At 49.3% G+C, this 16,779-nt stretch overlaps 1 protein-coding gene across 7 annotated transcripts in view; it reads right to left on the bottom strand.

Moving 5' to 3' along the window:
- The window catches only part of TTLL5 (tubulin tyrosine ligase like 5), a 272,493-nt gene that overhangs the window by 192,639 nt on the left and 63,075 nt on the right, over positions 1–16,779 (bottom strand). For all 7 annotated transcript variants that reach the window (XM_075531002.1, XM_075531000.1, XM_075530999.1 and 4 more), the window contains exons 13-15: positions 6,414–6,495; positions 4,683–4,744; positions 806–900 (exon numbers count right to left, since the gene is read on the bottom strand). In XM_075531002.1, coding sequence (XP_075387117.1) covers positions 806–900; positions 4,683–4,744; positions 6,414–6,495 — 239 coding nt within the window. The remainder of the gene's footprint in view (positions 1–805; positions 901–4,682; positions 4,745–6,413; positions 6,496–16,779) is intronic.

Consider the following 16,779-nt stretch of genomic DNA (forward strand, 5'->3'; position numbering starts at 1 on the left):
GAACAGTCTCAAGCACCAAATCCCTGACTGCACAGCACCGCAACACAGAGGCAGCAGAGAAGGGCGATGAGGGGCAAAGGTCGTGGCAGAGCAGGATGGATTTAGTAGAAAGGGCTCCGTGATGTGCGAGCCGGCGCAGCGGGGAAGCTTTCAGAGGAGCGATCCTTGGGGCCCAAGCACAGGTGTGGAAGCTGACAGGGTCTCAACAGGCAGTGAAGGGTCAGAGGAAGGCGTGAGTGGCCAGCGTGCCTGGCTGGGCTAGAACAACAACGCAGGCCAGGCAGGCAAAGACTGGCGCAGAGACCGATCACAGCCGAGCTTGCTGACGGGCACGTTTCTGAGGACACTTCCTGCATTTTACCGCAAGCCCCCGTGAGGGCCCCTTTGAAGAGAGGCCCTTGTAGAGAAGACGCTTCTGCAGCTGCCCATCATCTGAAGCGAAGTGAACGTCAATAAGAACGCAGTGGAGTGACGAGGAGGAAGGAGGAGGCTGCCTCTGTGCCTGCTCCGTGAGCACATCAGTCTGGGGCAGGAGGAGGTGTCCACAACAGGGAGAGAGGCGAGGCGAGGCGAGACGAGGCAGGCCGCAGCCCAGAGAGGGGACAGCATCAGACAGCAGAGAGGGCAGTGTGTCGAAAGCACTGCGAGCACGTGCCCAGGGGCCACAGCTGGACAGAGCGCCTCCTGCCTGAGGGGACCCCAAACCTCTGCTCTCCTGGGCCGCAGCAGCCTCGGATGGCCCATCTACACCAGCTGCCATTCCCCGCGAAGGTTCTGTGGGCTCCCCGCTGCTGACCGGGCTTACCTGTGGCTTTGGAAAAGGGTTTCTCCTGGAAGTCTCAAAGTTGGGATACATGGGCCGGGTGGACGCCCGCTGGGAAGGATCTTGACACACAAATCCTGAAGGGGCCATTTGAAAAAAAAAACAAACCAAAAAACGTTTTGAGATACAATTCACGTGTCATACAGTTCCACAGTTCAGTTGTATTAAAAACAGATGTACAGCCTGGCCCACCAAGCTTCCAAGATGATATTCCTGCTCAGAGCAGCTAACGCAGAGGACCATATGGCTGGCCCCACTACGAGACACGACATCCCTCACTGACCCATAGCCCTACAGGGAACCACGCTGCAGAAACAGTGTGGGAATTGCGCCCAATCTGACCCCACCACACGGAGGCAAAACACTAAGGGCGTGCAACAGGACAGCAAAGGGAGTAGAGCAAGGAAGCAAGGAGGAACACCAAAAATAGACCTTGGGGCCAAGGTGTGGCACTCCATAAGACTTGACCAGAAAACACTCCCAAAGGTCAACAAACAGACCTTGAACTATTTACAGGATTTTCTTTTGTGTGTGTCATTGTTTTTTAGTTGATGTTGTTTTGTTTTCTTTTGTTGCTTTGTTTTGCTCTGTCTTGTTTTTGTGCATATTATCTCTGCAGGTCTATCTAGGTAAGACAGGTGGGATAAACAATCCTGAGGAGAAAACAACAGGACCAACAGTTCTGGAGGTGAGGGTGGACATGGGAGAAGAGGAGGTGGGGGAAGGGAAGAACAAGGGAACAACAAGTGATCCAAAACTGGAGGTGAGGAGGGTGTAGGAGGTCTGGTAGGGCTTGATCAAGGGTAATGTAACAGAGGAAATACTGAAACCCAAATGAAGGCTGAACATGACAGTGGGACAAGTGGAAAGTAAAAGAAATTAGAGGAAAGCGCTAGGATGCAAAGGGCATTTATAGAGCTCTAAATACAGGCATGCACTTATGTAAATATATTTATGTATGATGATGGGGAAATAGATCTATGTGCATCTATTTATAGGTTTAGTATTAAGATAGATGATGGACACTGGGCCTCTACTCAAGTCCTCCTTCAATGTGAGAATACTTTGTTCAATTAAACTAGCATTCCATGATACTCACCTGTCCAACACGATTGCTGAAGACAAAGCGAGTGCATAAGCAAACATGGTGAAGAAAGCTCATGGTGCCCTGCTATCAAGAGCTATAGCATCTGGGGTCTTAAAGGCTTGAAGGTAAACAAGTGGCCATCTAGCTGAGAAGAAACAAAGCCCACATGGAAGAAGCACACCAGCCTGTGTGATCAAGAGGTGTTGATGGGATCAGATATCAGGCATCAAAGAACAAAAAATCCTATCATTGTGAATGTGGAGGAGTGCGGAGTGGAGAACCAAAGCCCATCTGTAGGCAACTGGACATCCCCTTACAGAAGGGTCTCAGGTAGGGCACAAGCCAGTTAGGGTGCAGTGCAGCAATGATGAAACATACAATTTTCCTCTAGTACTTTAATGCTTCCTTCCCCCTCCCCACCCCACCCTCCACCATGATGATCCTAATTCTACCTTACAAATCCGGCTAGATCACAGGATGTACATTAGTACAGATAGGAACTAGAAACACAGGGAATCCAGGACAGATGGACCCTTTAGGACCAGTGGTGAGAATGGTGATACTGAGAGGGTGGAGGGAAGGTGGGGTAGAAAGGGGGAACCGATTACAAGTATCTACATATAAGAACAGAAAAGTGGGCAAAAGGAAATGTCGGACAGTGTAAAACATGGCAAAATAATAACAATTTATAAATTATCAAGGGTTAGCGAGGTGGAGGCGGGGAGGGACGGGATAAAATGAGGGGCTGATACCAGGGCTCAAGTAGAAAGAAAATGTTGTGAGAATGATGATGGCAACAAATATACAAATGCGCTTGACACAATGGATAGATTGTGATAAGAGTTGTACGAGCCCCTAATAAAATGATTTAAAAAGAGACAGATGTACAAACATCATCCCCAAAATCAGATGTCCCCAGTAATTGTTCCCTATTTCCCTACAGCCTCCCCCCAGCTCCCTGCACCCCCAATAAGCCATTACCCCAGTTATCATCTTTATACATTTGCCTATACTGGACTTCAAATACTGGGAAACACACAAAAACAAAACAAAACAGCAAAGATAGAAAAGGACCAGCAATATTAAAATAAATCAGAGAGAAAACCTCAATTGAGGGAAAAAAAGCAGGAAATATTAAAAACTAGAACAAATTTCCAATGGGTCAAGAGGAAGATCAAATGATAAGATATGGCATTTCAACCTAATTACATCTGCCAGAATCAAGTTTACCCTCCTCTCTGCCTGACAGCAAGGTAATTCACAGCCCTCGACTCTGGTCCGAGGAGATTCACCACAGGATTGCTCCATGTTGAGACCCTGAAAATGGATTTTGGGCCCCCACTGTTATCTATAGCCTTCTGCAAATTGGGTTTTCAAAATTTAAGCCCTGACACCATTCCCTCATTCAGATTTATATATATTTTTAATTTATCACCCTTGGATCACACAGGCTGGTGTGCTTCTTCCCTGTGGACTTCATTGGCACTCACTTAAATAGCTGCTTTGTTTGCCTATACACCTTTCAGACCCCAGGCACTGTTCGTTTTGACAGGCGGGCACCACCTGCTTCCTTCACCACCCTTTGCTGTAGCGCCTCTATCTTCAGTGATCTCTTCATAAGGGTGAGCATCAAGCAGGGCCATGTCACACAAGTTGTTCTCAGAGTGGGGCTGGAATTAAGTGACAGCTCCAAAACCATTCGCTTGCCGATGGTGGAAGAGGCAATAGTAAAGCTTGTCATTTTCTAGGAGATTAGCAGGCTTCACTGCACCTTCAAGGCGTGGAAGCTCAGTGTTGCTGCCAAAAAACGACGCTGACTCACCATCAAGAGACAGAACAATCAGCCTCAGTGGCCCAAAGGTGACCCTGAAAACGGGACCTGGATTTTTCACAATCGCACAAGTACAGTGCCAGCCACCATTTCAAAACCCGAGGTTGTTGTTGAACACCGAGTTATTATAAAGTGGCTTCCTGGCCGCTGACTGGAAAATCAACGTATTTGAGGGGGAGAATCCCAAAGTAGGTGAGGGGCCTTGTGCGGCTCCACGTTTTACTGCTGGCGCTGACAGTGATCTATAGGCAACTTCTAAAGCAGGCTCTGTAGATTATCTGTGGCTGAGAAACTGAGCCGTGGCTCATTTCATGTACTTGCCAGAAGGGGGCCATTCCCATGCGAGGCAGTCTGGAGCAGCAACCTTGTATGGCATGTGTACGTACGCCAAGTATGAGATTCATTTCAAATCTATTTTATTCTTTCTTTCTAGTATACTTTAAACAGTAAACAAACACACCCAAATGCACATGCAGAACAAAACCCAGAACATATCCACCTGACTGCTCAACTCCATTTCACAGTATGGGCTTATCCCCTCAAGAAGGGGGTTATTTCTTCCTGAGCTGCTCCAGCTGGACTACTACAGAGGGGCTCACGTGGAGACCAGCAGACTATTTAGTTGTGGCCAGTCTCCTTCAGCACAAGGCTTCTTCAGTAGGTTTTGCTTTCCCTGTTTGGAGACAAATAGACTTTCTCCAGATTGTTGGATCATTGCTTCCATAATTTTCTTCCTTGGTTCCTATCTCCTGTGGCCCAGGTCTCAGCCTCAGCACAGGATGGAACCTGGAGGAGTAAAACATATAAAAAGTTCCCTGGAAACTGCATTTCTTTTTTAGTAGTAAACATTTGAGCAGGGCTCAGGAGCAGCTAGCTGGCAATCCCTGTAGAACCGGGCAAAACGGATGTTATGGTTAGTTAGTTCATTAGTTGAAACTCACCGACAACAGTGAACATATCTGAAATCATGCTGGCTTTAATCTTGAGGTCCAGAGGTGCGTCACTAACAGAACAGAGCAATAAGTCAATTTGATAATGTTGTAGGTTAAAAGAATCGCTGCCCGTGAGTGGGTCTCCCGGGGAGTAAAGTTTCTAAAAGGGCACATGGAGAGACACCCAACACATATCAAATCCATGGGTATGGCAGAGAAACCAACAGACACAGGCACCCAGGCAAACCCACCGGAAACGCAAGCCTGGGGCTCATTCCGGTGTCCTCCTGTAGGCAGTCACAGCGCTACACGGGAGCCGAGGGTCACCCTTTCATGAGCTCTCTATCACTGCCTGTCACCCAGCTGAACAGGTTTTCACGGCTGCCATTAACAGGCAGACAAACCCACATCTAACAGAAGAAACTCTGGCCCTCTCGGCTTTTTTGCCGTCTTCTTCATTTTTTTTGGTTTACTTCAATCTTCTTTGTCTTGCAAGTGAGGGGGGAAATTAAAATAAATGAACTGAATGCAAACACCACCAAAATGCCACCAGGTGATGCAGCAAGAGTCCACAAGGAGAGAGAGCATGGGCAGAAGGCAGAGCGCCCGCCTCAGGCAGCGCCAGCCCATCGGGCTTCTAGGTTGAGGGGTTCCTCCAGCAACCAGCCTACGCTGACTCTGGTGACCTGAACTTCATTCTGGGGCTCTCTGACAGTGTACAGGAAAACCCATGAAGGCCAGAACCCGTGTCTGACAGAGACCTGCGGGAGAAGGAAACGCCAAATGTCTCCCGCTTCTCATGGTGAGGTCTCTCGCCTCAGGAAACCAGGCAGCCCCACGAAGTGCTGCTCTCACGGGCTGCACTGGAGAAGGTACCTGACCGGGCATCTGCAGAAGGATGGCTTGACCAGAGTACAACACAGCACCTGAAGCGTCTGCAGGACCCTGCTCTACCTTATCGCTCAGGTGGTAAACCACCCCGCACCTCCTCCACAAAGCAGCCCATCTGTCTGGATTTGATCACTTGGCCTTTTGCCAATATCCTTCATCCTTACAACTTAACAACTGGGTGGTCTCCGGCCTCGATCTCTAAGCGTCTGTTTAGATGAGTGCGTCGCTAATAGAAATTCTGGCTGCGGCTGAGAATATTAGCAGAATCCTTTCTGTCGTTAGGCAATAGAGTCCATTACCTTTTCTAAACAACAGGTTGGTTAAAATTTTTAAAAGAAAAATTCCTAAAAAAAAATTGCTTGAAGCTTTTATACTTTCATCTTGGCTCGATACCAGGACCGTGGGGCATGGCAGAAGGATCAGATATCACCTATGCTACTTGAGCTCCAGCTCCTCCATGGCTTCCCAGGCTGTGTGGATTTGATTTGATACAAACCTTTGGAAATAAAGGGGCTATAACACTTACATATTAGCAGAAGACAGAAACGAAAACTATTAAACTGGGAGGGAAAATGGATGCAGGAACTATCCCCTGGACGCTCAGTGGGCAGAAAACATACCTTATCAATTGACTGAGGAGGATTCCTCATCGCCATTTCGACTTTGACAACATATCATAAGACGCCCCACCCCCCACCCAAATATAAAACTTCTAGGAATCCCTAGCTATTAACTAGGGAAGGAAAAGAAATCCCCTAAGAGACATGGTCCTCCCCCCCCACCCCCCACTGTCTCAGTGTTGCTCTTTGAAGGCGTGTCCTCTTCTTCCAGTGGGTGAAACAGACTTACCAGGCCAGAGAAGGAGAGAGGTTCACTTCCAGCAACCACGGCTTCAGAGCAGAATCTATGAGCACGTCAAATCCATACAGTTCTGGAAATCAAACACAGCACAACACACAAGCTCACGCTCCAGGCCCCAGCCTAAGGCCGGTCTGGGAAGGGTTGCTGCAGTAGCGCCTATCAGAGGCCCAGAGGCTCTCGGAGGGTAATCGTGAGAGGAAAGAGAAACAGAGAGACAGTCAAATTCTGGAGACATTAACACAGTTCAGGGTTAATAACGATGCTACAAAATTGTGCTCTTCTTTGTCATTGACTACAGATGCTGCTGAATTCTACACAGCTGGCAAGCTGACCCCGGACCAGTTAAGTGGTGTGAATCTCCTGGACTTATGGGCTAAAAAATTATTTTTAAAATATCATTAAGCTAGCGTGTGCCATTGCAGTGTTGCTCTGGGCTCGCTCTGGACTGTCCCTCCCATCGTGCTTCTCCCTGCCCCCACCCCACCCCACGCTGAACAACAGAACTTATGTCAAGAAGACATCTAAGTGTAAAAGATACTTATTCTTTCTCGGCTCCTATGGTTTCCATTTCCTTTGGAAGGGAGAAAATACAAAACTTTGGCACAACAAAGAAAGAAGAGAAAGGAGGGAGCCAGTGGTGGCAGAGCGGGAGGACTGTGACAAGCCATCTTGCACAACCAACACTATCCGAGAGGAAGGAGCCGGAGACCAAGCATCATGGCTTCTGGACTCTCCACGGATGCCTTCCCTCTAGTTTCCTGACTGCTGGCAGGGGCAAGACCAAGGAGCACGAGCAGCCTTTCTCCAGAAGGCCCTGTCGGGTTAGACAGATTCGGGAAGAGCAGTTCAATTTGGGGCTTCTGCTGGCAAACTTCAAGAGAACCTCTCTGCAGAGACGACCGCGGCTCAGCAGTCCTCCCCAGCATGCACACACAAAACAGAAGGTTCTCGGAGGGTCCACACGCACTCCAAAGCATTCCTCCTGTGTCTTACAGTCTAAATTCTAGACCTTCTCCAAGAGAGAAGAACAGCTTCCCTACAGGTGCGACCCAGTTCACACCCACAGCACACAGAAATCTATTTTGAATGAAATTCCTTTGCTTTAAGAAGAATTCCTTATTTATTTTGTCATTTCCTCATCCTCTTAAAAATGTAGGAAAACAAAACATCGGAAAATTGGCTCTCCTGGACTCTCTCTGCAGTCATGTGGTACAGCACCAAGAAGCCTAGAAGGGGAGTCGAGAAGCCCTGGGCCCTTCTCGTGGCGACCATCATTCACAGTGGGACCTGGGAAAACACGGGTCTCTCTGGGGTGGGTTTCCTTGGCATCCATTGTTTTCCTTTACCCTCTCTATAGTCACTGTTGGCCAATACCCGGAGGCTCAGTGACCCAATGTCCAGAACTCCTATGCAGGCAACATGGGTTCAAGCACACATGCAGTCTCATTTCCTCCAGAGAAACGTGTCCACGAATGAATTGGCTTCCATGGCGATTATTTAGGATTCTGTTGAATCAACAGTAACCATGAATTCTGGAAGACTCTGAGATGGCATCTACATAAAAGTCACCTGTGATCTTTATGGTGCACAAGGAAGGAAGCTCTTTCCACCGCTCTTCTTTGGAAGCAAGTACACAGCTTTAAGCTAGTTGCAGAGTCTGTATTGCTAAATAAGAAAGATGCTACATGGTGCCTCTGATCCAAGAGAAACACCACACCTTGGTTTTGACAAGTTACATTCCCCCCATGCAAGTGTTACACGGGCGGTACTGCTGACGGCAGCGACAGGGTGACGATCAGGACGGAAGTAAGAATGCGCACACTGCACAGGTCTGCAGAGTCAGTCACAAAACAGAGACGCATTTAAAACCGCAGTCGGCGAGGCCAACTACTGAAACACCTCCCACGCTAAGCGGTCATCCTATTTACTTAAAGAGTTCCCCAACTCAGAGACAACTCTGAAGCCTCAGATGACAGACTGAGAAGCAGGATTTGGGGGGAAATAAGGAGCAACGACGGCAGAAAGAGTCAGAGAGAGAACACCCTCACAGCCAGATTTCGCTTTCACTCAGGTGAGGACCATCTGGCTGCTAAGCGGTCTTGGTGGGGTGTGCCCAGGCTTCAAAACCAAGCACCAGCTCTTTCCTGTGACTGTGCCCGGGCTGGGGCTTGAACCTACGAACACCAGAGAGTGGGAGACGAGAAACCGCTCACGTGGACAACAGGACAGCACCAGTAACTTTAAGAGCTGGGTGTCGCGGGGAGAGCAACCGGAGGAAAAGAGAAGCTCATGAAAAGTGATCTGTGTCCGAGGCAGGCAACATGAGTTCACATAATAACCCTCACTCAGGCAGGACAGTGGGTTACAAGGTGAAGGAGCCCAGAGAGTATTGTGCTGAGTGAAATGAATCACAAAGGGCAAAGCTTGTATGACACCACTACTGTAAAAAGTCAAGAAAACGGTCTCCCAACTAAAAGCAACCTTCTTTGATTGTTAGCAGCAGGGGAGGGACAGAGTGGAAAGGGGAGTCTCTGGGCTGAAGGAGATGGCAGGGTACAATATGAGGGAGTTCGCCAAACAATGATGGGGAGGGGGAAGCCGGCGGGAGGGGTCAAGGAGACACACACACAATCCTGCAAAAACTGTGATCTACGGTAGAAAGGTATAAGCTGGACAAGTAATGGGAGGGAGTGTAGGAGCAAATCCAGAGGAGGTCTGACAGAGGATATGTGTGTGTGTGTGTGTGTGTGTGTGTGTGTGTGTGTTTAACCTTTGCTGTAAACAGACCCATGAATGTGGGGGCAGGTACAGTGGGAAAAGTGAAGAAAACTCTAACTTAGACAATCATCAAGCGCCTCAGGGAAGGAGTTGCTGGGTCTGAGGACTCAGGACCATGGTCTTGGGGGGACACCAAGGTCAACAGGCTTTGTGAACTAGTGCATCGCTCACAAAGACGAGGCATGTCTTACTTTGGGGAGGATCGACTAGGGTCGTAAAACCTTGCGTGCCGCCATCTAAGGTACAACTGTCAGGAGGAAATGAGTGTGGGAAATCTAAAGACCAGAGGAACTAGATGGCACCTGGTTACTACACCAGCTAGAATTGCATTAGCACATTCTGGATAGAGAAGGAGAAAACTGTTGGGAACAGAACTGAGTCATAAAGGATCCCAGAGACTGGTGGAACCCCTAAGATGATGGTCCATCCCCTACAGGTCTGGAACTAAACTCACTGCCACGTTTAAGACCAAAAGGGAAAACAAGTGAATAAAATTAAATTGAAAAGATCAGAAGGGAAACACTCATGAGGGTCAAAGGTCACAGGGTAGGAAAAAAAGGAGGGATGGAAGCAAACTCCCACAGGGAGGAAGTGGAGGACCTGAGGGGGCAGCAACGGGCGAGCTGCAGCACAATGTGAGCGCACTGCTGATGCACACCTGGTCATCTGCTCTGCAAATAGGCACCCAATTTACCCGAAAATGCACTTAAAAAAAAAAGAATTTCACATATTAAGGATGCATTAGGAGAAGAAAAGAAAAATCTGATTCAAGTTAGTGTCAGAGAGTTAAAAAACCTAAGTATATCGGGGAGGTAACAGGCCATACATAACCAGGTCGCACCACTCATCTTTGAAGAGTCCACCCACCCCCCACCCCATCCCCCCAAAATCAGGTCCTCGCCTGGAGCCCCTAGGGAGTGCTGAGGGGACCCAGCACTCAGCGAGGCGGCACTCCACAGCTACCCTACAAGGACATTCTCCCCTCGGCTGTCATTTGGGAACTGAGAAGGGTGTCTTGAGCCAGAGTTCAGAGGGAGAATCTGGGGAAAGAGGCAGACCAAGAGGAAAAGGAGCTGAAAGACAAAAGAAGGCAAAAAGCCCAGAGGTGGTCTGTGAAATGACCTGGCCGGTCTCATGCGACCACAGGAAAGGCGAGTTTAGGTGGCATCGCTGGGATGAGCTACTGCTGACCACAGCTAGAAGGAGTGTCCTTTTGAGGCCGCAGTTGCTACAAGGGAAGACGCTGGGCTCCCCGAGAGCCACTTACAGGACTGCCGTGGGAGGATGCAGGGTAGGCCCAGTGCCGGCCTCATCAGAACGTGGCTCCTTGTAAGTGGACAGGGCCAGAGGGAATGGTCTATGTATCTGGCTTCCATACTTGCTCAGTCATTTCAAGGCGGGACCTAAGGGAAAGGCTTAACCCTTCTGAATCTCCCTCTACTTCCCTTGTCTCTAAAGCCTGTGTAATAATTACCAACAAAAGTGCTGACAGGCCTAAAGAGCTGATGCCAATCATCTAGCACACAGTTGACATTTCTTTTTTTTGTTGTTATTTATATCTTTTATTATAGTCATTATAGTGGGATATATTAGTTTTATGGTTACCAAGTATTTTCTGCTATTCTAGACTCTTCATTTTCATTTTTAAAAAAATTTTTTACAACATTTTATTAGGGGTTCATACGACTCTTATCATAATCCATACATATATCAATTGTGTAAAGCACATCTGTACATTCCTTGCCCTCATCATGTTCAAAGCATTTGCTCTCCACTTAAGCCCTTTGCATCAGGTCCTCTTTTTTTCACCCTCCCTCCCCGCTCCCCCCTCCCTCATGAGGCCTTGATAATTTATAAATTATTATTTTGTCATATCTTGTCCTGTCTGATGTCTCCTTTCACCCCATTTTCTGTTGTCCATCCCCCAGGGAGGATGTCACATGTAGATCCTTGTAATCGGTTCCCTCTTTTCAACCCACTCTCCCTCTACCCTCCCAGTATCGCCACTCCCACCCCTGGTCCTGAAGGTTGTCATCCACCCTGGATTCCCTGTGCCTCCAGCTCCTATCTGCACCAGTGTACATCCTCTGCTCTATCCAGGCTTGCAAGACAGAATTCGGATCATGATAGTGGGGGGGGGGAGAACATTGAGGAACTGGAGGAAAATTGTATTCTTCATCGGTGCTACATTGCACCCTGACTGACTCATCTCCTCCCCGAGACCCTCTGCAAGGGGATCTCCAGTGGCTGACAAATGGGCTTTTGGTCTCCACTCTGCACTTCCCCCTTCATTCACTCTGATAAGACTTTTTTTTTTTTGATGATGCCTTATACCTGATCCCTTCGACACCTCATGATCGCACAGGCTGGTGTGCTTCTTCCACGTGGGCTTTGTTGCTTCTGAGCAAGATGGCTGCTTGTTTACCTTCAAGCCTTTAAGACCCCAGATGCTATCTCTTTTGATAGCCGGGCACCATCAGCTTTCTTCACCACATTTGCTTATTCACCTGCTTTGTCTTCAGCAGTTGTATCAGGAGGGTGAGCAGCATAGAATTCAAATTTAATAAAAGAAAGTATTCTTGCATTGAGGGAGTATTTGAGTGGAGGCCCAATGTCCCTCTATCACCTTAATACTAAACCTATAAATATAGGCGCATAGATCTATTTCCCCAACCTCATATATATATTTGCATATGTACATGTCTTTGTCTAGACTTCTATAATGCCCTATGCCTCCCAGCTCTTTCCTCTATTTCCCTTGGCTTTCCTCCTGTCCCACTATCATGCTCCGTCCCCACCTGGGTTTCAGCAATACCTCTTCGTTACATTACCCTTGATCATGTCCTACCAGGCCTGCCACACCCACCTCACCACCAATTTGGATTACTTGTTATTCCCTTGTCCCTGGACTTGTTAACACCACTTCCTTACCCCCCACCTCCCCCTATTCCATGTCCCCCTGGAACTGTTGGTCCTGTTGTTTTTCCTCCAGATAGTTCGTCCAGCCTATCTTATTTAGACAGACCTGTGGAGATAATAACATGCACAAAAACAAGACAGAGCAAAACCAAGCAACCATATACAACAAAACAACAACCAACCACTGACAAAGAACAAAACACATGAAGAAAGAAAAGCTTGTAGTTAGTTCAAGAATCGTTTGTTGGCCTTTAGGAGTGTTTTCCAGTCTAGTCTGTTGGGGCACCACGCCCTGGCCCCAAAGTCTACCTTCAGCATTCCCTGGAGATCTCGCCGCTCCATTCCCTTGCTGTTGCGCTGCACTCCCCCAGCTCTTTCCCTCGGTATGGTGGGATCAGGTCGGCGCAATTCCCACACTGTGTCTCCAGTGATGTCCCCCGCAGGGCCATGGGTCAGTGAGGGGCGTCATGTCTCATAGTGAGGCTGGCCATGTGGTCCTCTCTGTGGACTGGCTGCTCTAATTGGGGTCATCGTCCTCAGGTCCTGGTGGGCCAGGATGTGCTCCACTCTCTCCTCCTCGCCCTTCATCTGCTCCCATGAGCTACAGTCGGCATTTCTGATGGTGGTGCGCTCTGCACTCAACTTTTGCCCCGTTAGGTAACAGGAGGGTGGGGGAACACCAGAAGAGGAGGCCATCTCAAAACAGGTACAAACTGATGTTCTCCGTTACTGTTTGTTGGCCAGGAGAGTATGTGCCACACACTTGTCGTACTTCATCCCTCTGACAGTTTACCTGCCACCCAGTCGAGAATAGTAACAGGCAAGCAAACCAGCCTTCCTACAACACAGAGAAATGAACTGGGCAGGTTGTGTCCTTGGCCAAGACAGCACGTCTTTACCACCTGACCAGGGGCAGTCTGGTCAATTCTACCGGTGGGTGGGCCCAGCTGCTCCCCAAGAGCCCAAGTGGGAAGGACAGGGGGCCATGCAGCCCGTCACCTCGGCCGTCTTGACACACACAGATGAGAGCACTGACAGCAGCAGCAGCTTCTTTAAAGGACAAATAACATCATGCTGGTTTGGGCTGCATTCTTCTTCAACTGGTCAAAAAGCTTTTCTCGTGGCCAGTGAGCTGACAGTGCCAATTACAAGGTTGCTATTTAAGCATATATTTATCATCGGAAGGCAATAAAAAATCAGATAGTCAGAAATCTGTTCTGTTGGAAGCATCACACATTCTGAGTCAAGAGTCCTATGATCAAGATGACTCAGTTGCCAAAGCCCACGACGTCCCTTTGTCTCCAAGCTCGGTGCCTGCAGGACAGAAATCCCACGCTGGCTCTCCCCGGAGTCCTTCCCCTCATCTGCTCTGGAACCCAGGGCAAAGGTCCACATGTCAAAGGACATCTCTCGTCTAAACTAACCGCTCTCTGAGGCCCTTTCCGAGTGGCAAACGGTGAAGTGGGTAAGTTCTGGGTGGAATGTGAAGGCATTTAACCAGCATAAAGCACAGGCCTGTGCATACATCAGTCTGAGTGAGACTGTGAGAGGAGCACCCTCTTGGGGGCAAAGCACTGCTGAAAAAGACTAAACGACGCATCTGAAGTGTGGTGCTGGCGAGGAGTACGCAAAGCACCATGCACGGCTAGAAGGGCAGACTGATCTGTGGGAAACAGCAAGACCAGAGGGCGCCTCGGAGGCAAGGAGGGCAGGACTTCGTCTTACATTCTTGGACATGGTGTCAGGAGAGACCTGTCCCTGGAGAAGGACATCATGCTTGGGAAAGCGGAGGGGCAGCGACAGCGAGGAAGGTCCTCACCCTCCCCTTGACGAGATGGACTGACACAGTGGCTGCATCAATGGGCTCGGGCAGAAGGACAATTGTGAGGAATGCGCAGGACGAGGCAGTTTCGTTCTGTTGTGCAGACAGTCGCTATGGGTCAGAGCCAACAACATCATCACTTGGACAGAGAGAAATGTCGTACCTGGTTGAAAACATAAACTAATGGATGGAAACACTGATGGGTCCTAGAAGCCTAGCTGGGTGTTACAGGCAGTAGGGTGGGGAAAGCGCAGGACAGAAAGCACAGAGAGTAATGGAAGACTCCAGGCAGATGGGATCCACAAGATGAAAGGCAAGAAGCAGCTGGCCCTATCCCGGGACACCTGCTTCCCTTTAGTACCAAGGCTCTGTTGAAGTTGAAATCTTTGGGGACGTTCTCAATTCCCGTTTCCTGTTGAGGACAAACAAAACCACCCAGCTTATTCCTTATAACCTAACTCCAAGTGGAGGATAGGAATGAGTAGGAAGCAAACACGCTCGCTCTCTCTCTCTCTCTGTTTCTCTCGTCTGATAGGGAGAGGTTAATGAAGCACACAGCATCCCATGCTGACAGGAAGTGGATCGGAACCACAAAAGCCAAGAAGACAGTCAACAACTTAAGAAACTCCAGATGCACTTGGTTTATGAAACTGAACAAGAGTCGGAAGGGTTGGAAAGGGGCGTTTCGCTCAATCAGGGAAGGTCATTGCTGATTTCACACGGGAAAATTCACTTGGCCCGTGAAGCCCATGAGATCCGTCTGCTTCCAAAAGGCAACCAGGTAAAAAAGAGAAAGGGAAAGATCCAGAAACACTTTTGTGATTCTTTCTAGAACAAAGGCTTTTCGATCAAGGGCCACTCAAATTTACCGGAAAAGCAAAGTCAATGTGGAAAGGAAACTTGTGTTCATCTTAAGCTGGCAGCGTTGTTACAAGCTGGGAGTTCTGTTCCTAGCACCCTCAGGCCGCCGAAACCCATGACAGCAAGTTCCATTTGTTGGTTCAACAACATTTCCTAAATATTCTCAACTTTGTCTTCAATGTGCCAGTAATCCCTCAGGTGGAGCAACAAGGGAAAAGTGGTTCAGAAGGAGAAGAGTTGGTACCAAAGGCAAACTGCCAGGAAGGGCCGGGCAGGCCCAGGCGGTGGGTAGGCAGAAAGGGAACGAAGCGGGCAAGGAGGACAGCAACAATGCAGCGTTCATGAGGACGTGCTCAGCAAGCACGTGGTGGGGAAGCATGTGTGCAAGCAGATGACCACATGCATCGGAAAAGTAGGCCACGACAGAGAGGGGCAGGAAGGGAGGAGCCGCAGCAGGGCACTCTGTCAAGCACAGCTTCTGGGAGGAGGCCATGACTGAGCAATCTTGGAAGATACACCCGGTTTCTAGGCAGACAGCACAACTCTCACACACACACACACACACACACACACAGTGCTGACACTACAGCACGGTATTGCTGGACGATAAGCTGTGAGAAATGGAATTCTAGAAAAGTCAGCTGGGGCCAGATCCTCAGAGGCTGTGAAGGTCACTGACCGCCCTGTTGTAATGTTGAGGCCTAGGGAAGGGTTTGATGGTTTTAGAAGGCATGAGCAGATTTGCCCTAAAGAAAAACAAAACAAAGCACCCCCTCTCCTTTTCTGATTCTCCAAGGTTCCCTTTGCTCAGTGCCCCTCAAGCATACAGGGTCTTGACACCCACGGGGCAGATAGCCGTAGTTTCAGCACCGCCTCACTTAGCCTTTAAGGTACTCTTAGGGGCACACGCCGCCGCTGTCCTTACTGTCCTTGTTCAATGACAGTCACTGGCTAAAATCGCAAAGTTAATGCAGGAGGCAAGTGGGTTTCAAACGCAAGTCTATCAAGCTCTGCAGCCCATGTCCCTTCCTTCCTTCCTGCTCCCCTGTCCCTGAGTGAGGCTGTAACTCTTAGATCCTTACTCCGTGTATTATCCCAAGGCACCTGCTGGCACAGTGGTTACCAGAAGGGCAGGAGTTCGAAACCACCAGCTCCTCTCAGGGAGGGAGACAGACAGGGCATTCGACTTCCACTTCCATAAAGACTTACAGTCTCGGAACTCAAAGGGGCAGTTCTGCCCTGTCCTGCATGGTCACTAAGTGTCGGCATCGATTCAGAGGGCAGTGAGTTTGGCTTGTTTTTTTCTGGTTTTGTATTATTCCATCCCGTGCTTTGATTACCCTTCCCACTGGACACCTGAATGGGTCTGACTCCCAAGGTCTACCACCTGCTGCCAGCCTGTGGGCCTTAGAGGCACACACACTGGCTGTTGTGCCCACAGAGCGGGCTGTGTGTCCAGCCACCGTCACTGCTACAGCCACAGCTACTGGGTCAGTAGGCAATGCGTCTTCTGATCTAGTCATGGTGAACTGTTTATTACTCCTCTCTCTGCAATCAGGGAACTGACGGTGGGGCCGGGTGGGGAGGGTGGGGTGGGGAGTCCGCAAAGGAGAGGAGGAGGAGGAAGAAGAGGCGGGAGGGCGGGAGGAGCCCACCAGCAGGAGGACGACCACAAAAAGGAGGTGTCCTCGGAAAATGGGAGAAATCACACACTGGTACCAGCCAGAGCTTCTTGGAACCATTCCCAGCCTGGCTGCCAAAGGGCTCTGGAATATATTTGTCGGAGTCGGATTCTTGTACCGTCCATGGCAGGCTTCTGCTGATTGCTCTCCCTCCGACAGCAAGACTCACACTGAGGCTCCAGCCCCTGCTTCCCACACAGAGAGCAGGGGAATTCCAGCCACGCTCACCACTGGCCTCTCAGAGGGCTCTTTATCTGTGACGAGAGCTTCGCAAGCAAGCAAAGGACACCAC

Source organism: Tenrec ecaudatus, chromosome 14 (genome assembly GCF_050624435.1).
Source record: "Tenrec ecaudatus isolate mTenEca1 chromosome 14, mTenEca1.hap1, whole genome shotgun sequence".
NCBI classification, from domain to species: Eukaryota; Metazoa; Chordata; class Mammalia; order Afrosoricida; family Tenrecidae; genus Tenrec; species Tenrec ecaudatus.